General features: G+C 29.6%; 1 protein-coding gene across 1 annotated transcript in view; it reads left to right on the top strand.

The window, feature by feature from the left end:
* Positions 1–19,438, top strand: part of LOC126908346 (methanethiol oxidase) — a 35,511-nt gene extending 16,073 nt beyond the window's left edge. Inside the window, exons 4-9 of the mRNA XM_050690337.1 lie at positions 780–939; positions 1,002–1,142; positions 2,498–2,685; positions 18,932–19,077; positions 19,140–19,262; positions 19,322–19,438. Of these exons, the coding sequence (XP_050546294.1) occupies positions 780–939; positions 1,002–1,142; positions 2,498–2,685; positions 18,932–19,077; positions 19,140–19,262; positions 19,322–19,373 (810 nt within the window). The 3' untranslated portion in view covers positions 19,374–19,438. The remainder of the gene's footprint in view (positions 1–779; positions 940–1,001; positions 1,143–2,497; positions 2,686–18,931; positions 19,078–19,139; positions 19,263–19,321) is intronic.
* Positions 19,439–25,257: the final 5,819 nt, after the last annotated feature.

Genomic DNA, 25,257 nt, shown 5'->3' with positions numbered 1-25,257 from the left:
GGGGGGGGGGGGGGGGGGTGAACCCCCAACCCCCCCCCCAAATACGGCCTTGATAATTAGGAATAATTATTTTAATGTAATCGGCATTTTACTCTTTCCCAAAATTAATCAACTATGAGAATATGGTACATCACTGAGCTTGTTAATATTTATTTATATGTTTGAAAAAAAAGTTATTAAAAAAAAAGTAAAGCAAATTATTTGCTGTATCAAAAGTTATTTAAAATGTCAGAACCTGATGAAACGCTTTGTATATAAGGTATTGATTTATCATTGACCACTAAATGTCCCCTATTATAATAATTTAGATAATATTTTCTTTGGTTTTGTTGAGTATTATTTATCTTATGTTTTTTAAGCGATTAAATATTTTTTAAGTCCATCCCTGATCTCTTGTTCAAAATGATTATTATTTTGGGAGAAATTTAGTGATCAACTTAATTATTCTGTGTATCCTTGTCTTGGTGTTAACTCATCAACAAATATTTCTTCTTTTTTTTTTTAATTTTGTTATTACCGTTATTTAATATATAATTATGTAATTTTAACGTAAAGACTGTGCTATAATTGAAAACAATACCTTCTTTCATATATTCCTGAAAAAAATCAAGATCATATGTGTTATACAGGGTGTTCAGTAAATAAGGAAACGAATTTCTATTGTACTCATTGTAACAATTTAACTGTTTCCTAACTTACTGAACACCCTGTATATAATCACTAATGATTTTTATGTGAAGCCCATAATATATATCATCTAAAATGATTTTAATTTACAGACAATTGAACCAGAGGAAGTACATGCTCTAAATGTATCTTCTTTGCATACAACTCATTGTCTTCCTAATGGTTCTGTTATGATTTCAACTATGGGAGATGCTGAAGGAAACGAGAAAGGTGATTTTTTATTAATTGATGCTAATGAAGGTGTTGTTAAAGGTAAAAATAATATTGCATGTTTCGTAAATTTGTATATTTATATGTGATTGTTTTAATTATAGAAACTTGGACTATAGGAAAAACAGCAAAATTTGGTTATGACTTTTGGTACCAACCTTATTGGGATATCTTAGTATCATCAGAATGGGGAACACCAAAATTTTTTAAAACAGGTTTTCATCCTGAGCATGTGAATAACCCAGGTATTTTTAACACGCTTATATTAGTTTCACCTGTATGTATGTATGTATGTTTGTAACTCTCCAAGCACCACGCGTTATCANCTGTATGTATGTTTGTAACTCTCCAAGCGCCACGCGTTATCGCATATTCCGTCGTCTATGGCCTTGAGACTAGACTGTCATAACGCGTTCTCCCCACCCCACGCCGGCAATACTATTCCTGTATAAATTTATTTTTGGTTATCGTACCCGTACACACGTGCGTGTCATCAATATTATATATATATATATATATATGAACAAATTTTTATTTTGATTGACCATTATCATCCGCGTGAATACGGTTTACGTATACAGGGTGTTCAGTAAGTCAGGAAACGGGTTTCTATTGTTCTCATTGTTTGTAACAAATACGGTTTACGTATATATTCCTACCGCCGTTTATACCTCAGGTATAACGTTAGTCCGACCCGCCTACCCACAAAACACGACTGTACCTAGTGCATGATACGTTTACGTACTTAAGTCGCTTTACATGTATATATATATATTCTAATTACTATTAAAATTTATATATTAACACGCTTTATTCTAATTAAGAGATATAAAGTATTCATTCCGATTACGAGGGATGATTTCCGTATCGTCATTTTTCGTCACTACCTACACGTTCCGGAAGTGAGTAATTTGCGCGCCTGCTGCTTTCCTTGGATGTGGTAGCCGTTTCTCTGACTCCCTCTCCGGAATCGAACCCTGATTTCCCGTTACCCGTTACAATCATGATATTGATAGTAACTACAATCATAACATGAAACTAAAAAGTAAAAAATAAATATAGTAGTGGGTGCTTTGTGCAATATTTTTCGCATATTGAGCGTCCAACGCTTTTATCAACGCGTCCAACGCTTTTTACCCGATCGTCAAAACTAGACGACAAAAAAACAAATTTCTTTGTTCTTCGACGGTTCTGTGACCATAAAGTATATTTTTTGGTGTCTAACTGTCGGTAAATTTATTTTTAATTTAAATAATTAAAACTTTAAATACATATAGTATATGTCATATACATTTTAATATTGTGAAAAAGCAATGTTTAATTATTATTAAGTTTAGAAAAAGGTTAACAGAGTAATATCCAATGATTTTGACACTGATTTACCACATAAAAATGTCTTACTAATTTTTTAATTACTTTCTTATTCTTATTGACTAAGTAAATTTTTATCAATGTATATTTTATATATTCTTTGATGTTGTTTATTTTTTATAGAAAAGTATAACACTTGTATAAAAAAATATTATTCTATTTTAAATTGTTAAATTTATTGCATGAGACGTAGTTAGGAGTTAAGTAAGTTATTTTTTAAATATTCTAGGTATGATCACTGATATTTTAATTTCATTGGATGATAAATATCTGTATTTTTCCAATTGGTTACATGGAGATATCAGACAATATAATATAACTGATACAAAAAATCCTCAACTTATATGTCAACTTTTTTTGGGTGGAGTGTTGACAAAAGGAAGTCCACTTACAGTTATAAGAGACCTTGAACTAAAAGTAAAAAAAAATTGTTTACTATAAAAAAATCAGATATTTTTTATAATTTGAGGTTTATTCTTTTTTTACATTTTTTAAATTAACAAAATTTTTATTCTATAAACTTAAGGTTTTGTTGAAAAGAGATAATTTTTTGTGTCTAAATTTCAAATCTCGAATTTTAAGCAGTCAATTCTACTGATCATTGCAGTTAAAAATGTTTTATAGAAGTGTAAATAATTATAACTTATATTAAGGACAGTTCAACATTTTCCTGGGAGATTCTATAGAAAAAATTTACTTGGTGTTAATACAATTTAACTATTTATGTGCTCAGCACACACACACTTGACCACTGCATTGATACCGCGTATGTAGTGAGTATGCACTCGTACTAAACTAATTTACTCTTTAAACGCGGACCAATTACCCACGTAGTAGTGGATATCACTATTAACGGCTAATCAGTTGTTATACACCACACACAACATAATAGTACTTAGATTTTGTATTGAAAAATTTTTATGTAGTATATAGGTAATTTAAAAGAATTTTTTTGTTTTTGTAAAATACTATCTTAATTACAGAATATTATTTTCCTTTAATCATGATTAATGATCATTAATTTTATTATATTCTAATAATTTAATTTCCCCTGTGGGTGAGGGCTAGAATATGCCTGATAGTGGGAAGCAGCAAAAGAAATATTAATTATGGAGACCCCAGCATCAATATGCGAATAGATAAAAATGGAAATAATTCGAGATATAGAGAGAAGAAGATTGCCTAATAACAAAATAGATGCAAAAAGTAAAAGACTATACAAGTATAAGACGTTAATAAATAAAATAAACTGTGAATCGAAAAAAGCCAAAGAGATGTGGAACTAAAAGAATTAAGAAGAAGTAGACAATATATGATGAAATAAAATCAACAGGACAAGGCATATAAACTGATCAAACGATACTTCAATGAAAAAAGTTACAATACACGCACGTAAATGATAAAATATCAAATAGAGCTAAACTATGATCAATATGGTTTCCAGAAGAACAAAAGATCCAAAGATACTATTATAGGTCTGAGATTAATAATTGAAAAGAAAATTAAAAAAAAAAATGATTTAAATGGCATGTTTGTTCCTAGAAAAAGCGTTCGACACAAGTTAAATAAGTCTCTTTAAAGTTTAAAATAAACACAGATCAATTTTAAAGACAGACGTATTCTATATAAGATTTATGAAGAGCAAGAAACCAACATCAATATTAATTCAACAATAACGACTGTCAGAATTCAAAAAGATGAAAGTCAAGGCTATCCACTTTCACCTACATTGTTCAATTTATTTATTAAAAAGCAAAAAATGTCAAAAAGCTTTGGTAAGATCAAAAAGTAATTTGAGTGAAAATAGGAGGGCTACTAATACAAATATTTCGTTTTGTTTATAATACAGTCATTCTCGCTACATTCGAGAAAGACTTGCAAGCAGCATTATATATAATGAATGTCACATTTAAAGAATATAATCTGATAATAAATTCAACCAAGACCCAAACTTTAGTATGCTACAAAAAAACATACCAGTTATAAATATAACAAAGAAATTATCCAAGTAAACTTTTCCAAAAAAAATTTATAAAAAACCAATTTTTGGATTGATAAATAAAAAAAAACCAGCACAGTAGGGATGTGGCACAGTTGGGTCAAGTATAATGATGTCTGACAGTGATTAAAATTACTATCATAAAAACGCTTCGATGCAAATCTGTAGATAGTAATTAATTTTAAAAAATGTATGGATTATTCCAAAAGCTACATGATCACCTATTTTCTTATTTATATCCTGATTACAAGTTTTATGATTTATAAGTGTAATATATTTTTTTATAGTGATTTTAATCACTGTCAGATATCATTATACTTGATCCATCTATGCCACGTGACCACTGTGCCGCGACCCCCCTGTGCTGGGTTTTTTTTACATTTTTATCGTAATAGATCACTTAAATAAAAATCATAGTAATCATTTCTAATTAATTTTTGGTGTTTAAAAAGATTCTGCAATTGAAATATTCAGAACTTATGTTCGGAACAGGACTGAACAGTGAACGAACTCCTATTCTTACGAAGGCGACAAGAGAAAAGCCGGTTAGTCAGTTGATTTTCTAAGTATGACTATCTGATTTATTTGTATAGGAAGGTGCGTGGAGTGGAGGGATAGGGAGGAATAGGAACAATTAAGCTAAATAAAAATTATAACATCAAGTATTATGGAAGTAAAAGTAAATAAAATTTGTACCATGAGTAAGCCAATTAACTCCAATGCTCTAACTACCTTACCTGTAATATGTGTTCAGTTAGTTATTTATAATACATGATTTGTGATAGTGGACTGTATATGTGCTCAAGAGGTAAAGGGAAATGTGAGTATTCAGTGCGACATGATTCAATGAAATCAGTAAATTTATTGCAATGAGCAAAGTACAAAAAGTGATGTTTAATACAGACTCAAATTCAATTATTTTGTCTAATTATATTAACAAATTAAATTAAGTAATTAGCAGGTATTGGACAAAACACAAGTATAATTGTTATGAACGTTAACAAAATGAAGATAGGGATAAGTAATAAACTTGTTCAAGAGAAGTAGTTGAATCAAATATATGAAAAAAAAACAATTATTATCAAATTATGAGTTAATAAACAAATAGACAAACATTAGAGTTCAATAACCAAAGGACAAAGTTAATCTTAATCGTGCAATGACAAACGACTAATTTCATTAAACAATAAATAGTTAATTAATATACACTAATAAAATGAGCAACTAAACTATTTAATCTCTTTAACTTATGTGGGCTTATGTACTGGAAGTGCTTTATACTCCAACATGAATAACATAAAGAAATAATAGTAACGTAAATTCCTAGAAACTTAACTACACTTTGACTTAATTGAATTCTAAATTTAATAGTACTGGACTATTGTACCAAGGGACTCGCACTTTAACCGTCTGCTGATTGTGTTTTAATAGAATAATTGTATTGTAACAATCCAGAATAGAGTTAATATATCTAAAGGGTTTAATACAAATGACAATGTCCCCGATTGGTAATGTGAGCTAATGTGCGAACCACAAGGTATATAATAACATATAATAAATAAACTATTGAAATTATTACCAATTGATATTATACAAATCTGGTTTGGTATTACGCTGCCGGTTCAAATAGGCTAACAAAAACGTGCGTACGAAGTAACACCAGATGAACGATTTTAGTAGTAAAACAAAAAATATAATGTTTTAGGTTAAGCGAAAAGCAATAGTATAACAACGAGAGCGAGAGGGAAAAAAAACAAACCGTTAAACAAACAAAAATGGTGAAAATTAAAAACTATCGATAGAGAGTGAATTCTAAACTGTAACGGCCAAGCGTCCGATGACTAAAGTGTTATCACCAGATAATGCACTATCAGTATGACCAACTTGAGCGTTCACCCGAACAACTCAATTAATTTTAATGATTTACTTTAACTAAATGAACCAATAAAAAAAAAGTTGTTAAAAAGATTTACTCAATTGAGCGTATTATAAAATTTGATTATAATTGAAAAAACCAACGTTAAAATCAGGTGAAACTAAAAATCATTTTTTTTTTAAATTTATGTTTTATATAGCACATGTTACAAAAAATATTGGAATATTATAGACTAGTAGTAGCACACATAAATAGAGTTAAAAAATTAATAAATTACAAAGTAAAGTTATTTACTCTTGTAGTTAAATACTTTTATCATATCATATCTAATTCGACAATAAATACTTTAAGAATATTAGAAATTAATGATTTTAATTGTTTGTATGGAAAAAGTTGGTTAAGCTACTTTTTATTTGAATATTGTTGAAAGGGCTACTGGGCTCACAAGGCCTTAACTGGTAAAAGAACAGAAACAATTTTTCCTATAATGACAGATGAATATTAATAAAAAAATATATTATAACATTAAACTATACATAATCTTAACAGTTAGTAAACATTTAACAACATTTATATTTAATTTCTCAAGGAATATATTAAATGACTTAAACCTCAATTCACCAAAATTATAAATGTATATAAATATAGATATAGATATAATATATTATTATAACTTGCCAATAGAAAAGAACAAGTTATTTACATCAATAAATACTTATACATAAGTGGCTGAGGAACACATTTATGGTTTGACTTCTTTTATTTAATTTAGCAATTTTTACTTGAGATGATGTTGCTGTGAGGCACACACATTCCGACATAAATGAGCAACCACAATTGGCCGAGAACAAAATCCACACAACGGGATTATTCAGAAGAACATATTTCTTCTAGACACATGTATCTGAGTAGCCCACAATTGGCTTAGAACAAAAAATCCACATAAAAGGATTATTCAGAAGAACATATTTCTTCTAGACACATGTAGATTCATAACCATAAAAAAAAAGGTATCAGTCTCTTATCACAAAAGGACAACATGAAAAATGTGATAGCCTTCCACAGTGTCGCCCTATTCTGCGGCGCGAACAATTGTACATCAAAGTCTTATCATATTGCGCATTAATTATTTTCAGTAAAATTTTGAAAATCCGAGTACGCTAAGTAATTTTTCCAGAAAAACGTTTTTTTCCTTGTTCTATTATACAAGGAAACGAATTTCTATTGTAATTATTGTTTGTAACAATTTAACTGTTTCCTAACTTACTGAACACCCTGTATAATAAGATTTTAATAAAAAAAAAAAATTCTCAATAATTAATATTAAGCAACAGAGAAAATAATATATTGTTAAGAACCCCTTGATATTATTTTATATTGAGTAGAGTATAGAATATATGGTGGTTAATAATTAACGTTGTATTGTATTATTTACTGTTCAATCACATTATATATTCTACATTTTTATTGAAAAGTGAGTGTTTCCTTTTTTTTATTAAGTTTTATTCTTTTACCACGTGGGCACGCACAACAATATAACTAAAAAATTATCAAAAAAGTTATAATACGTTTTACGTCTTAACAATAAATTTTGATTATGCCATTTTTTTTTATATAGAATAATATCTATGAGGATCTATAATATTGTACATCAAAGTCTTATCATATTGTGCATTAATTATTTTCAGTAACAAACACTCTTTATAAAACCTATAAAAAACAAAATAATTAAGGACTTAATTAAAAAAAAATGATGAAGAAATAAAAACTTTCAACTTTTGCTATTCTAATTTTGATACCGTTTTTTCTTGTAATAACGAGTTACCCTAAGAAATTTTTTCAATTTCAGCCTAATTGATATATTCAGAACTTGATTATTTTTTTAAATATTGAATAATTATTTTATTTATATACTGTTTGTTACGCATTTTTTTATAATTAAAATATATTTGCAACGTGCTTTCTCGCTAGGATCCTAACAGTTGGCTAAGCTGTACCTTAACGGGGCAACGCTGGCCCTATATAATTTATATCCCACTAGAAGGGCGGTTAGCGGTTTCGTGACCAATAAATATAGACTCTTAACTAACAACGATAACAAACATTTATTTCTATTTAATAGTATACTTAAATATAACCTGACTGGATCTCTAGAGATGTTGTGGTATCCAAGTTAGGTGAGCGACAGCGGCGAGCGTACACAACCCGATTGTAATAAAATAAATCTAATAATTAAATTAATAGTAAAATGTAATATTGTCGGAATTAGGTTGTAGTAAATAAAGTATAATCTGTAATAAAAAATGAGTAGCCGCGAGCGTGGTAAAATGTCGACTGACTGTCGTTATATATTTCTTTAATGAAGAAGAATATCATCGGTTTTGTTTACACCCGCGCGTGCCGCATATCTGTAGTAGGTCGTAGGGACGTTTGTGCTGATCAGGCACTAGTGTGGTATTGAAATGTTAATGTTGGTGAAGGACGAATAATGTGTACGTTACATATTTATTGATTATTTATATAATATAATAATCAAACATAAATATTTTTTATATTAATTAGAAAGATTTTGTTATTATTTAGTTCATATGCGAAACTCTATATTTGTGTTAGACCAGGCCATAAATAATTTGAATAAGGATTATTTTTTCAATTTTTAAGAGTAATAACTCAAACTAAATACGAATTGTAATCATTTGATGTATCGTTGAAAAAAGTAGGTCTAGGGAGGGTTGGCAAAATAAATAGTAGCCACAAAAAGAACCACATAGTAAAATAATATTAACATGAATATAAATTTCTTCTCACGAAGGGAGATAGTCTCCCTATAACTATAGTAGTTATAGGGTCCTTTATATTTATTGAAGTTATTGAATCTAAATGAAATAAATATCAAATGAATTGAACACTTTATTCTAACTTCAAAAAAATGCAAAACATTAATTGCCACAAGTATATTCGAACCTCGTACCCTATGCGTGAAAGACATATGTGTACCGATTCGGCAACTGTTCGTTGCTCTCGTTGAACGATAAAATTAGATATTTAAGCTGTTTGAGTGTTCCTTTAACTAAAATTTAAAAGGATAACACTACAAGAAGTAGACAACAGAATATAGAATATTATTAAAAGATATGGAGAGCATTAATATATTAATATTTCTATATAAGCATATTATACAAACAAACTATGTCACTAAAATTGATGTTAGTAAAACTTAACGGTACTAAAATATATACATAGGTACATTATATGATAATTTAATAGTAATGTAAAATAACATAATAAAGGCGACCTGTAGATCCACAAATGGCAGTAACCTGGTTTACAGCTGGATTGCGAATTACAGGAGACTTGTTACAGAAGGCGTTCCACAGCGTGGAAATGAAGTTATCTCGTCCCGGCGATGGCGAATTTTTGGCGTATGCGAAGGTAGGCGCGTATACACCTTTGCGGTGCTTCAAAAGAGCACAAAATAATAAAAAGAAAGAAAATGAAACGATAATATATCATTCAATTTAATATCGACGATACTCGATCGAGCGTTTTAATTGCGAATACAATAATAATGACTTGTTTTAAAGAGTCGCATGAAACTCGTTTAATTATCTTTATCAGCGGTCAATCACATATTGATAGCGCGGTCACAACAAGACGCCATATATCTGTATACGCAACATCCTCCCCCATTGAAAGACGTAGATATGTCTTTCAACATATGAAGATCTTTTGACTACAATGAACTTCTCGGTCACCATAGCCCGTGGATCATATTATGAACAATAATGAAAAATACAATAAATAAATTTAACCATGTTAATGCTAGAAATATGTTAATGTATTAACAAAAGGATTGACGATATATTTTTTTTAATACCGTTTGGTATATCATATATATCATATATGTAGATAAATATACATAATATTTATATAAAAGTATTCTCTCAAACAGCTTATAGGATTATTAAAGGAAATAATGACGAATAAGGAGGAATGAATGCGGAGAATAACAAAATTAATTTTATTAAAAAAAAAAATTAAAAATAAAAATGTAATCAAATATTTTAAGAAGGCAAATCGGGATCAGTCGGTAATACCGCTAATTTGACCACTGGTCGTTTTATCGTGGTCTCCGCCGTGCGAATAGTAGCGATTCTAACTATCTGGTCTGGACCGGGATGTACCGCTTCAACTACACCAAGTTTCCAATGAGTTGGCGGCTGATTTAGCATATTTACCACAACTATTTCACCAATATTTACATTAGGTTGCTGTTTGTACCATTTGGAGCGTCGCTGTAGCGTTGTAATGTATTCTGTCGACCAACGTTTCCAAAAAGACTGATAGAGTTGGCGTATTAGTTGCCACCGAGTCAAATGATTTTGAGGGGTTGATGTCATATCGGGTTCGGGTATGTCTAAAAGTGATTGGCCAATTATAAAATGTGCGGGCGTTAGTGGTGTTAAATCGTTGGGATTGGATGACAGAGATATTAACGGACGACTATTGAGGACGGCCTCGATACGACTGGACAATGTAGTAATTTCTTCAAATGTAAACATTTGAGTACCTACAACTCGTTTTAGATGATATTTACATGATTTCACAGCTGCTTCCCATAAGCCACCCATATGTGGGGCTCCTGGCGGATTGAAATGCCATTTACATGGTATTGAGTTTGAGTATAGGTCTTGCGCTGATGAGCTAAAAAATATAGAGTTGATATAGTGATTCGCTCCTTTGAAATTTGAAGCACAATCGCTATATATATCAGACGGTATGCTTCGACGTGCAATGAAGCGTTGTAGAGATGCTAAAAATGCCTCCGTCGAAAGATCAGATACCACCTCAATATGGACGGCCTTAATGGAAGTGCACACAAATAAACATAAGTAGCCTTTCTCGGCACGAGCGTTTCTTCGACGGCTTTCTTTAATAAGTATGGGTCCGGCAAAATCTATATCTACCCCAAGAAATGCTCTTGACGGAATGACTCGATTGAGTGGCAAATCAGCCATGAAAGGTTGCGGCGCTGTAGCTCTATGTCTAGCACAAATGACGCACGCAAAAATAATATTTCTTATAGCAGAACGACTTGATAAAATCCAATATTTTTTGGCGAGTATTGATGATAGAAGTTGAGGACCGGCATGAAAATAAGTTAAATGAAAATGACGAATCAATAATACGCTCAAAGGGCATGATTTAGGTAATAACACTGGATGACGAGACGCGTACGGAATAGTAGCATTACGAAGACGTCCACCTACCCGTATTATATTATTATCATCTAAGAACGGTGCCAGTTGAGCTAATGAACGCGGTGATATTTTATCAGTTGAAGATTGAAGTGTCTTAAACAGCACGTTAAAATATTTTTGTTGCGTCAAACGAATGATTATTGACATAACATCTTCTTTTTCCTTATATGATATAGGACTGTTTAACGACAGTATGAAAGGTTCCCTTTTACGGCGCGCGTACTTAAATAAACGGCAGATTCGCACTAAAACACGTTGAAGACGATTTAAATTAAAAAATTTAGGTAGCCATGTTAAATCAAGATCCTGTGTAGTTATTAGGCAAGTTGTCGCTGTAATTTTATAATCCGGTAATTGAGACGGTAACAACGGGTCGTAACAATAATGCGGCCACTCATTCTCCGGTAATTTTAAAAAGGACGGACCTTGCCAATATAACGTGTGAGCGATAGCTTGCAACGGGAACATACCTCTTGAAATGCAATCAGCGGGATTCAGATCAGAAACAACGTGACGCCATTGACACTTAGGAATATATTCAAGAATTTTTGCGATTCGATTTGTTACGAAAACTTTGAATTGTGAATGTTCTGATGTCAACCATGATAACACTACACATGAATCTGTCCATGCATAAATATTATCGATAAACACATTATCTTTAAAAATGTCGTTGCAATAGTTGAGCTAATAGCAGAGCTCCGCACAATTCTAATCGCGGAACAGTTAAAGTTTTATTATTTGTAGTTTAATAGGTGCTACTTTAGATTTAGAAGAAATGAAATGTATAGAAATAGTGTCATCCATACGTAACAAACGTAAATAAACAACCGCGGCGTATCCCTTTTCAAAAGCGTCCGAAAATCCAACTAATTGTGCAGTACAATTTAAGTTATTTAAATACCGAGGAACTTTAATCTGATTAACTAAAATAAGTTCATCGGCGTATTTTTTCCATAATTCACAAAGCGGTTGTGGTAATTGATCGTCCCAATGTACTTTAGATTGCCATAATAATTGCATAAAACATTTGGCCCCAGCGCACCTATTGGGTCGTATAATTTAGCAATGTATANCCTATTGGGTCGTATAGTTTAGCAATGTATGACAAAATAGCACGCTTAGTGTAAATTAACGGTAATGATGTTGTATGATAACTAAATGAGTCACTAGCAGGAATCCAGCGTAAACCCAATATTTTAATATACGTGTCGTCTTTAGGATCGAAAGATGTTTGAAGCGACCTATTTTTAAATGGTATATTATTCAATAGGTCAATACAATTAGAAGCCCACTTTTTTAGATCAAAACCTGCGCTATACAATAAACCCATAACGTCTTTCTGTCGTTTAAAGAGACCTGTAATAGTATCGTCGCCTGCTAGGATATCATCTACATAAGTTTGAGTCGATAGAATACCGCGCGCTGCCGGAAACAAATGAGAACTATCCTTTTCTAATTTATGAAGTACTCTAATCGCCTGAAATGGCGAAGAACAAACACCAAATGTAACAGTAGTAAGTTCATAATCACGAAGAGGTTCAGACACATAATTTCGCCAAACAATATGTTGATATTGACAGTCTATANTCGCCAAACGATATGTTGATATTGACAGTCTATGTTATTCATCTTAATTTGCCGATACATTTGACAAATATCTGCCGTAAACATGAATTTAAATGTGCGACTTTTATGTAATAATGCGGAAATGTCAGTTTGTAGTTTTGGACCAATGTATAACATGTCATTCAAAGACTTACCTGAAGAAGAGCGCGCCGACGCGTCAAAAACTACACGTATTTTAATATCTTCACCAACGTGTTTTATAACAGCATGATGTGGCAAATGGTATTTTCCTGGTTGCGTGGCAATTTTCATATGACCGAGATCTTCATATGTAGACATAAATTCGCGGTATTTATTATATAAAATCGATCGGATCCTTTATCAGTTTGCGTTCTAAATTCAAAAATCGAGAAACTGCCATTTCACGTGAACTACCTAACAATGACGGGTCCAACCGAAACCGTAAAGAAACTACAAATCGCCCCGTTTGAGAGTCTCGAGTAGTTGTACAAATAAAATATTCCTCGCATTTTTGATCGTTTGTAAATAACTTATTTATAGGTGCTGGCTCTTCTATTACCCAAAACTTATTAAGTAACGAGTCGATTGACGGCGTAGTAATTAAACACAAAGAAACAGCTGGCGAATAATCTTTTTTATCGGATTGTCCGACTATGATCCATCCAAGCATAGTTTCATAAGCAGAAGGTAGTCCAGAAGCATGACGTACGTGTGATATCGGACCCAATATTTGTGGATATATGTCAGCACCCAACAGAAAATCAATATGACCAGGACTATCAAAATTAGGATCTGCAAAATCGATATCGGTATAAGTCTTTCGGATATTTTACGTTAATTGTGCGTTCGGCATTAACCCTGTTATGCGCGATAAAATAATAGGTTTACAAAATATTTGTGGTTGTACATTGTGTTTGGGTGATAAGACACATGCAACAGAGCCTTTAACAGCAGACACATAAGTGTCCGATAAACCGGCAACCGACGTATTACACATACGACGTTTAAGACCAAGACAATTAACACACGCATTAGTTATTACCGAAATCTGTGAGCCGGTATCTATTAAGGCGCGAACTGAAACCCAATCACCATCAATGTCACGCAGTCGCACAATAGCAGTACCTAGTACAACACTATTAGTAAAGCGTGAAACTCCCGAAAATGACGTATTATTTGTGTTAGCAATGACATCCGTACTAACACAAGCTAAGTTTCCTGTATTACTGTGATTAGTTGATGATGTTTGTGAAGGTACTCCCAATGTAATAAAGAATGATGTTTGGCGGAACAATGACGACAAGTATTTGTAGAATTGCAATCGGCCGTTTTATGAAATGAACTTAAACAATTCATACACAATTTATTATCACGAGAAAATTTAAATCTTTGTTTGACTGGTTTCTGCGTAAATTTTGAACATTGAAATAGCAAGTGATTCTCTTTACACAATTTACAGTTAGGAGTACTAGATGTAGAGAGCGCGACGAAAGAAGATTTTTGTTTAACATACTTTTTATTGCTATCCAAGGTTTTTGATTGAAAATGTTGTACTAATGGAACATTTTGTAAAACTTGACAACGAATTTTCACAAAATCTAGTAGCAAGTCTAAAGTTNACGAATTTTCACAAAATCTAGTAACAAGTCTAAAGTCGGTACATCGATCTCGTGAAATTCATACTCAAAGGCACGCTTTGTCGATGAGTCTAAACATCGCGACGCGATATAAAAAAGTAGAAAACCTGACAAATCATTTATTTCCAATGCTTTTATGGCACCCACATTCTCNTTCCAAGGCTTTTATGGCACCTACATTCTCTTGAAATATACTCAAGAAATTTCGTAAACCATTTAAAGTCTCCGATGTTAACGGGGTAAAACGAAATATAGCATCCAAGTGAGCATTTAGTAAAATNATATAGCGTCCAAGTGAGCATTTAGTAATACGCGTTTATTATCAAAACGTTCGTGTAAGGCCTTCCATACAACCTCATAATTAGCTTCCGTTAAAGGCACTGAACGTACTATGGAGGCAGCAGAACCAGTTACAGCGGTTATTAAGTAATGGAATTTTTGAACATTTGATAACTGTTCATTATTATGAACTGCAGAAGTGAACGTATCGCGAAAAGAACGCCATTGCAAAATATCTCCCTCAAAAGTCGGTAATTGTAATTTTGATAAATGTGTAAAATTATTAGTTACTGTATTTATCTTTTTTTCATTATCATTTATTCCTAAAGCTGTCATCGATGCCTTTATCAAATAATAATTATCTAACACTTGTTTACCAATAGACGCGTGCGTTTTAGCGTATTCTTCTTCACGCGAAAGTACAATAAGATTAGTCAAAATCTCATCCTGTTCAATTCGAAAGTCCGTCATGACAATTTCAATGTCTTTAATGCGCGTTTGAAGAACGAGTTTAGCATCAATATTTCTTTCAGCATCATTGACTAAGCTTAACAGCGTTTCAATATTATTAACTTGTTCATTACGTTTAAAAATACTACGCTTGAGGGCGCGCTCCGTCCGTTCGGTGTCACCAACTGTCAATGGCATAATGACAACAAATTATATACTGGCTTTCGTAAGTAAGTTTTATATTTAAGAAATGAGTACTACTGAACCAATAAAATATCAAAATAAATAGTAACTGCCAACCAAGCTAATAGGAACATAGATTTATAGAAGCTACACGATCGATAAAAATAATTGATGAAGATAAACAGTAGTAATCACACTAATAGCCCGGTAGTAATTGTTTACCTAAATCATTATTATTGATTATTAACTATGTATATACTATGATTATACTTATGAGCGATAAAAATGAAATAACTAACGATAATAATCTACACACTATTAAAATCCGATAACGGCACAATCAATTATATACCGGTTAACATATATAACTATGCACAACAAAGTATTTTCCCGATCACACCGATAAACGAGCTTGATTTTTTCCCATAATGTTGAAAATTTTATGATCAGGAATTAAGAACTTCTAACCTTTGAACGTTGGTAGTATGCGGTGTTTTTAATTGTTGATAAACAGTACACCCCACCAGTATGATAATAGAATAGAAGAAAACAATAATAAGTTAATTATATGTGCATTAAGGAAATTACTGAACGCTTATTATAAAAATAATTTAAATAGAATGACAAAACAAAATTACTAGGATCAATATCGTGGTATGAAGGACCAAAATGTTTGAGTGTTCCTTTAACTAAAATTTAAAAGGATAACACTACAAGAAGTAGACAACAGAATATGGAATATTATTAAAAGATATGGAGAGCATTAATATATTAATATTTCTATATAAGCATATTATACAAACATACTATGTCACTAAAATTAATGTTAGTAAAACTTAATGGTACTAAAATATATACATAGGTACATTAATTGATAATTTAATAGTAATGTAAAATAACATAATAAAGGCGACCTGTAGATCCACAAATGGCAGTAACCTGGTTTACGGCTGGATTGCGAATTACAGGAGACTTGTTACAGAAGGCGTTCCACAGCGTGGAAATGAAGTTATCTCGTCCCGACGATGGCGAATTTTTGGCGTATGCGAAGGTAGGCGCGTATACACCTTTGCGGTGCTTCAAAAGAGCACAAAATAATAAAAGAGAAAATAAAATGAAACGATAATATACCGTTCAGTTTGGTATTAACGATACTCGAGCGAGCGTTTTAATTGCGAATAGAATAATATTGACTCGTTTTAAAGAGTCGCATAGAACTCGTTTAATTATTTTTATCAGCGGTCAATCACATATTGATGGGGCGGTCACAACAAGACACCATATGACTGTATACGCAACATAAGCTATGTAAGTCAAATTTAAAAGTTACTTTTTCTACTTTAAAAAAGCAAAAAAATATAAATAAATTTAATTTCTTATGTCTTATGAACTTATTCTATGTCAATTAAATTATACAATATTCATGAAAGTCAGTGTATTCCCCTAATAAGATATTTTAAAATAAATTAAAATACAAAACCCAGAATTTTAATACAAAAATAGCACATTTTTGAATACGGTAGCCATTTGCGCATAGAAGATTGGTCGTCGGGACAAATTTTTTTTCATTTTATAGTACATGAAATAAGCTTTAATTTTATATATGTTAATAGGACGCAGTATTTCCTGAACATTTTCAAAAGTTAAGTTGAAAAAGTTAGTTTTTGTAAAAATGTAGCTATTTTAAAACCCCCCTGTGAGCATAATAAGTGTTAGATATTCAAAAAAAATGATATGAAAAAAAAGGAAATTACCTAAGGTTTCAATACAAAAAAAATATTATTTTGAATTGTTAATATTTGAAAAAGTTATGGCAGTTTTAAGTACAAAAAACATCCCGATAAAAGGTGATTTTTATCGCAAACATTACATTTTTTGTTTAATTTCGACAGCCATTTGCACATAGAAGATAAGGTGTCGGGACAAATTTTTTTTTTTTCATTTTATAGTATATAACAGAACCTTTGATTTGATATATGTTTAAACGACACAGTATTTCCAGAACATTTTCAAAAATTAAGTTGAAAAAGTTAGTTTTTCTAAAAAAGTTGCTATTTTAAATCCCCCCCAATGAGCAGATTAAGTGTTATATTTTCAAAAAAATGATATCAATTGAAAGGAATATATCTAATGTTTTAGTATAAAAAAAATTATGCTGATTTGTTTATTTTTGAAAAAGTTAAGGAATTTTTAAGAAAAAGAAGTGAAAAAAATGACAAAATTTACCGATTTTTAAATTTGTAATTTTTTTGGAGATTTCTTCATTTACAGGGAACGAAGGAAATTTTTTCAATTTTTTAGGGTAATGTCTTCAACTAGATATAATTTGTGATCTTTTGACGTATTGTTGAAAGAAATCGGTCCAGTGAGAGCTGAGAAAAAGTGGCAAAGACATAAAAAAAAAAAAAACACATCATGGTAAAATTAATACCTTCTCAACTTCGTATCGAAGCTAAAAAATTAATTATATTACTAATAACAAAATATTCGAACACTTTAATTTTTTCTTGTAGTTCTTACATGTGATAGAAGATAATTTAATTTCAAATAATTTTGTTTATGCATTGAAAAATTTTAAAGAACCACAATGGATGCAATTTTTACGCGATATCTTCATAACGAAATAATTTTGCACTTCATCTCCGCGTACTCGTAACACAGTCTGATTTTTATTTGTGGAGAATTAAAATTGAGTTTTTTTGAAATAGTTTTTATTAATTAATTCTACACACAAAACATTTATATAATATATGGCATTTATAAAATACGAAGCTAAGAATGTGCTCTGATATTCTATTACCAAATTAAATTGCACATTCAGCGAGAAGGATCCATCTCTGCCTTCTAGGAATAGGAATAGTGTATTTATAAACTCACAACAATGTGTCTTACTACCATTAATAATAAATTATGTGTGTCCTGCGAATATTGACGTCATAAATCACCAATTAGTTATCTGTATTTGTAATCCCTTGTGTATTATACATGTATATTAACTCAAAAATTCGAAACTTTAAATGTTTTTATCTAATAAACGAATAAAGTTATATCAAAAATTCAAATGCCATTTAAATTAAAAATATGTGTTTCCATGTAAAAAACAAAGTTGACACTGTTACAAGGTATAAGGGATGTACTTATAAAGTATTCCATAATTAATAATTCAAAAATAATGTGTATCTAAAGAAAACTACAAAAAAAAAAATGTTTAAATGATTTTTATTCTGCAAGTAATTAGTGGGTTATGATAAAAAAAATCATTCTGTATATTAAACAACTATCTTTACAAATAAAACAAATATATGACTGGTTAAAATTAAACATTTGAAATTCGAATGATTAATACACATGAAAAAAATGTAAAAGTAATAGTTTTTTTAAAATTAAGGAACAACCTATGCCAGTTTACATAAAAAACAGGCGATTGTATGGCTCACCTCAAATGTTACAATTGAGTTTAGATGGTAAACGTCTTTATGTAACTACTGCGTTATTTACACCGTGGGATAAAGAGTTTTACCCAGAATCTGTTAAGTAAATAGTTTTTTTTTATTGTTTGATTATATATATATGATTAATAAATTGTAATTTTGTAGAAATGGTTCGACATTGGTCAAACTTGATATTGATCATTTAAATGGCGGAATGACATTGGATTATTCATTCCTTGTTGATTTTGGAAAAGAACCAATTGGCCCAGTAATGGCTCATGAAACACGGTATGCAGTTTAATTTTAAAATCGACACACTATTAATGTTTTTTTATTGAAATATCTAGATATCCAGGCGGTGACTGTACTTCAGATATTTGGATGAACGACGAAAAATAATGTATTTAAATGGGATAAACTGATAATATTTTAATATCTTTAATTAATAAATAATTATATTCAGATATACGCTATTTAGACATTAAAGCAAATACAATATTTCCAAAAATATTATAAATATATCTATAATTTATACTAATTATACGTATAAATAGAGCCTAATAATATACTTCATTTTATTTTTATATAAATATATTACCTTAGAAGGCCATTCCAGTTAATATTATCCCCATAAAATACTTCAAAGATGTTATTGTTTACTACCAGCGACCATCGCCGTTAAATCGTTCTAAACCTGTTCCAGTGTTGTGAAATGGAGGAAAACTCCTCGTTTGTAGGGAAAATTTAAGCAAAAAACAAAATCGAAGGATAAAAGAAAGAAATTTTCTTAATTATAGAATTAAGGAAATTTTTCATAAATTACTTTTATAAAGAAGGAACATGAGATTTTTTTATTTTGTAATCCAACTAACGTTGTGCTACATTACACTTATAAGTCGCATACTAATTGATTACCCTGTCATTGATAAATTCTCAATAAAGCGTATTATAATATATTAAATTACTTACGCGTGTAAACTTAAATTTTTTACACCAATTAAATAATTTAGTAATAGGATTCATGTGAGAACTACAAAATGCAATAAACATATAAGTTTAGTTATATCATCGAGTATTTATTATTCTATGAAAAATAAAGTTTAAATAATACTGACATATACATAATATTATAATATTTGCTACTAGGCTCCGCCTAGCCTTCGGCGCGTAAACCTCTTCGGGCAGTCATCATAAGTAAGCCAATGATTTCGGTAGAGATACCCGGCTACGACGGGCACGATAAGTGTTTTGCAGAAAAAATATTACATCAGAATCAGTGTAACAAAAATATATTAAAAATGTTTTTATTAAAATCATGAAAATTCAAAAAGAGAATATAGTAAAATGTATTGGGTATAAGGTTGAAGCCTCTTAATGAGGTATTCCCTTTAGGCTTATTCAAAAATTATTTTAGGAGGGTATTTAATATTTTTTACTTTGTTAAACATGTTATAGAATTTTTTTTTGCTAAAAATCAAAGTAATGATGAAAAAAAAGGACATTAGGTCCTTATTTATTAGAAGTTGCCTAAAAAAATATTGATAGCACTGGTTCAAGGGGGGCCCATGTCTCCCTTAAATACACCCCTGGTATACACAAAAATTATTAATATTCTAATTATAATAATTGTGTTTATATTATAGAATAATTACAAACAAATTTAGCAGGTTATTATACATGAGACTACGTAAAAAATTTAATTTTGATAAAAATATTGGTAACTGCGATTTAACGTAAGACGGCATAATTGTCATAGATGAATTCCCATTTAAACGATAAACTAATAGACTCATATATCATATATGAGAAAAAAAAGATTATTAATAATGTACTGTTCTGATAAACATAAACTGATAAAGTAGAAACTCCTATAATCATAACCGTCTTAAAATTTATATGTAACATATAATATCTCTCGATAAAATATAGTGCTATGTGCAAATACTAAATAGTGTTCTAATAAAAATACATATTACACCATATAATTAAGGTTCAGAATAAACGTATGACAGAAATGAGTCAATTTTCTAGGAGTCTGATGACCGAGTACTTTCGTTGAAAAAAAAAATTTTGAAAATCCGAATACGCTAAGTAATTTTCCCAGAAAAACGTTTTTTTCCTTGTTCTATTATATAATAAGATTTTAATAAAAAAAAAAAAATTCTCAATAATTAATATTAAGCAACAGAGAAAATAATATATTGTTAAGAACCCCTTGATATTATTTTATATTGAGTAGAGTATAGAATATATGGTGGTTAATAATTAACGTTGTATTGTATTATTTACTGTTCAATCACATTATATATTCTACATTTTTATTGAAAAGTGAGTGTTTCCTTTTTTTATTAAGTTTTATTCTTTTACCACGTGGGCACGCACAACAATATAACTAAAAAATTATCAAAAAAGTTATAATACGTTTTACGTCTTAACAATAAATTTTGATTATGCCATTTTTTTTTATATAGAATAATATCTATGAGGATCTATAATATTGTACATCAAAGTCTTATCATATTGTGCATTAATTATTTTCAGTAACAAACACTCTTTATAAAACCTATAAAAAACAAAATAATTAAGGACCTAATTAAAAAAAAATGATGAAGAAATAAAAACTTTCAACTTTTGCTATTCTAATTTTGATACCGTTTTTTCTTGTAATAACGAGTTACCCTAAGAAATTTTTTCAATTTCAGCCTAATGGTTTATGTTAACAACGATATCGCACATTTGCCTCTTGCTTAAATAAATTTGGTTTTGAATTTAATATAGAATTTTTAGGGGAGAAATTCATTAACCATAAGACACTATTTTAGTTCAACATGCAAGTTTTTTGAAAAATTTATTAGGATTTAAAAAATCGTATTTTTTAGATGAAATTTATAAGAAAAATTCGTTACAATAATTTTATTTTGTATTAATATAGAAATAAATCACTTCAAAAAAATCATAGTAATCATTTTTATGCATCTATTGGTGTTTAAATAGATGATACAATTGATATATTCAGAACTTGATTATTTTTTTAAATATTGAATAATTATTTTATTTATATACTGCTTGTTACGCATTTTTTTATAATTAAAATATATTTATTGATTATTTATGTAATATAATTATCAAACATAAATATTTTTTATATTAATTAGAAAGATTTTGTTATTATTTAGTTCATATGCGAAACTCTACATTTGTGTTAGACCAGGCCATAAATAATTGGATAGTTTTCAATAATTTTTTATTTTTTTTTTTTTATGATATAGTGCAATTAAGAGATCTTAGTCTTTCAGTTAGATAAGGATATAAAAAAATTAATTAAATTAAACCTCCCAAATTATATCTGTTTAGTCATTTTGTTATTCAATAACCTAAAGGTTTTATTATTCAATGTCGATAGAATATAGAACATTTTAGTTTTTGTTTTAAAATTTATTATTTAAAATAGTCGAACCAATGCAATTAGAGCACATTAAAAATTAACGCTATCTATTATTGTTTAGAATTGTTAAATTTTATATTAATCTAGATATTTTCATTTATTTTTAAATAATTAAAAAATTAATAATATTCTGAATATTTCAAATATATATATTAGGGTCGTCCTTATTTTTCAACTTCATAAATTTAGAGTCATGGGCTCGAAATTTCGTTAGGTTCACTGAAAAAATGAAACTGGTAAAATTTGAGTACAATAAGTCAAACCTTTCAGGTGCCTCAAACGGGTTTAAGTTCTTCAAAAATGGGGTGGATTTTCTTTTTTTGAGTGTACACTCTTTATTTTTGAAGTTTCACCAGACGTTTTAATTGCCTAAAGGAAAGTACTATGTAAATTTGAAAAAAATTTGTTCAGTCACTTTTGTGTAATGAGATGATAGAGTTGGCTATTTTCAGCAAACCTTGCATGTTCAAGACCGTAAAACGATACAAAAAAAATTATAAATCGATTCAAATATGGGTTAAAAGAAAATTACTAAAAGTTTCTGAAAAGAAAAAAAAATTTTAATTAAAAATTTTTTGACCTTCAAATTTTGCTATTAATATACTGCAAAATTAAAAAACCCAGCACGGGGGGTCGCGGCACAGTGGTGACGTGGCTCTCATAGATGGATCAAGTATACTGATATCTGACAGTGATTAAAATCACTATAAAAAAAAAACGCTTCGATGCAAATCTTTAGATAGTGTTTAATTTTAAAAAATTGGTGGATTATTCCAAAAGCTTCATAAACTGCTAGTTCCTTATTAATATCCTGATTAAGATAAAGCATGTCGAATGAAAAATGGATTATTAAAAAATATTATTTCTCATAAAAAATTGTATTGATCCATACACTTTTCAATGTTTAGCATTATAAAGTTAAAAATGTAAAAAATAAAATCGAGAATTTTCACACAATAATAGCATTCGATAGTCATTTTCACCGTGAAGATAAAATAAAGTCCGAAATTTTTTTTTACCATAATAAAGTATATTACATTAACTTTAATTTAAGATATATATAAGTGTCAGACTTTCCGGAACATTTTTAAAAGTTAAGATGAAAAAGTTCTACTTTCTACATACATTTTTTAGATTTGAACCCCCCTCAAATAAAGGGAAATGGTTCGATTTAAAAAAACGGTATGTCGAATGAAAGATGTATATAAATACTACTTCTCATGAAAAAATTGTGTTGATCCATACACTTTTCAATGTTTAGCACTATAAAATTAAAAATGTAAAATACAAAATCGAAAATTTTCACACAAAAATAGCATTTGGCAGCCATTTTCACCGTGAAGATAAAATAAATTACGAAATTTTTTTTTTTCATGATAAAGTATATTACATTAACTTTAATTTTAGATATATATAAAAGTGTCAGACCTTCCGGAACATTTTCAAAAATCAAGTTGAAAAAGCTAATTTTTTGTGAAAAAGTTGTCATTTTAAATCCCCCCCTGTGGGCAGACAAAGGGTTAAATTTACAAAAAAAATGTACCAAATGATAGGTAAAGACATCAAGCATCTATATAAAAAAAATTATATTATTATGTTCATTTTTGAAAAAGTTACGGCAGTAATTTTTTTGGAGGTTTTTTCTATCTTTTTCAACTTAATTTTTGAAAATGTTCCGGAAAGACCTTTAAACATATATCAAATCAAATGTTATGTTATATACTATTAAATGAAAAAAAAAAATTTGTCACGACATCTTATCTTCTATGCGCAAATGGCTACCGTATTCAAAATATGCTATTTTAAAAAAAAATTTTTTTTTGAATTAAACACTATCTACAGATTTGAATCGAAGCGTTTTTTATGATAGTGATTTTAATCACTGTCAGATATCATCTATACTGGACCCAACTATGCTACGACCCCACTGTGCGGGGTTTTTTACTTTAAAGTGCTATAATTTTTTTAAAAATGTATGGATCTATACAATTTTTTCTTGAGAAGTAGTATATATATACATCTTTCATTGAACATACTTTTTTTTTAAATCAGACTATTTCCCTATTTATGGGGGAGCTTCAAATCTAAAAAATGCATATAGAAGGTAGAACTTTTTCAACTTAACTTTTGAAAGTGTTCCGGAAGGTCTGACACTTTTATATATATCTTTAATTGAAGCTAATGTAATATACTTTATTTTGAAAAAAAAAATTTGACCTTTGTACTTTTCTTCGTGGTGAAAATGGCTACCAAATGCTATTTTTGTGTGAAAATTCTCAATTTTATTTTTTACCTTTTTATCTTTATTATGCTATATCTTTTTGAAAAATATATGGATCAATACAATTTTTTTATGAGAAATAATATTTTTTAATATGATATTAACGAGGAACTAGCAGATCATGTAGCTTTTGGAATAATACACCAATTTTTTAAAATTAAACACTATCTAAAGATTTGCATCGAAGCGTTTTTTTTTTTATAGTGATTTTAATCACTGTCAGATTAAATTTATACTGGACCCATTTATGCAATGTCCCCACTATGCCTTGACCCCACTGTGTTGGGTTTTTTATAGTGATTTTAATCACTATCAAATTAAATCTATACTGGACCCATTTATGCAATGTCCCCACTGTGTTGGGTTTTTTATAGTGATTTTAATCACTGTCAGATATCATTATACTTGATGCAACTATGTCACGTTACCACTATGCCGCGACCCCCCATGTGCTGGGTTTATTTCACTTTTTTTTTCAAAATTAGTATAATTTTTTCAAAAATTAACAAATCAACCTAATTTTTTTTTTTATATTGTTATTATGACAAGCAGCCCCA

This window comes from Daktulosphaira vitifoliae, unplaced genomic scaffold (assembly GCF_025091365.1).
Source record: "Daktulosphaira vitifoliae isolate Bord-2020 unplaced genomic scaffold, ASM2509136v1 Scaffold_5, whole genome shotgun sequence".
NCBI classification, from domain to species: domain Eukaryota; kingdom Metazoa; phylum Arthropoda; class Insecta; order Hemiptera; family Phylloxeridae; genus Daktulosphaira; species Daktulosphaira vitifoliae.
Note: the sequence above shows the minus strand (reverse complement) of the source record. Positions and strands in the feature narration are given on the sequence as shown.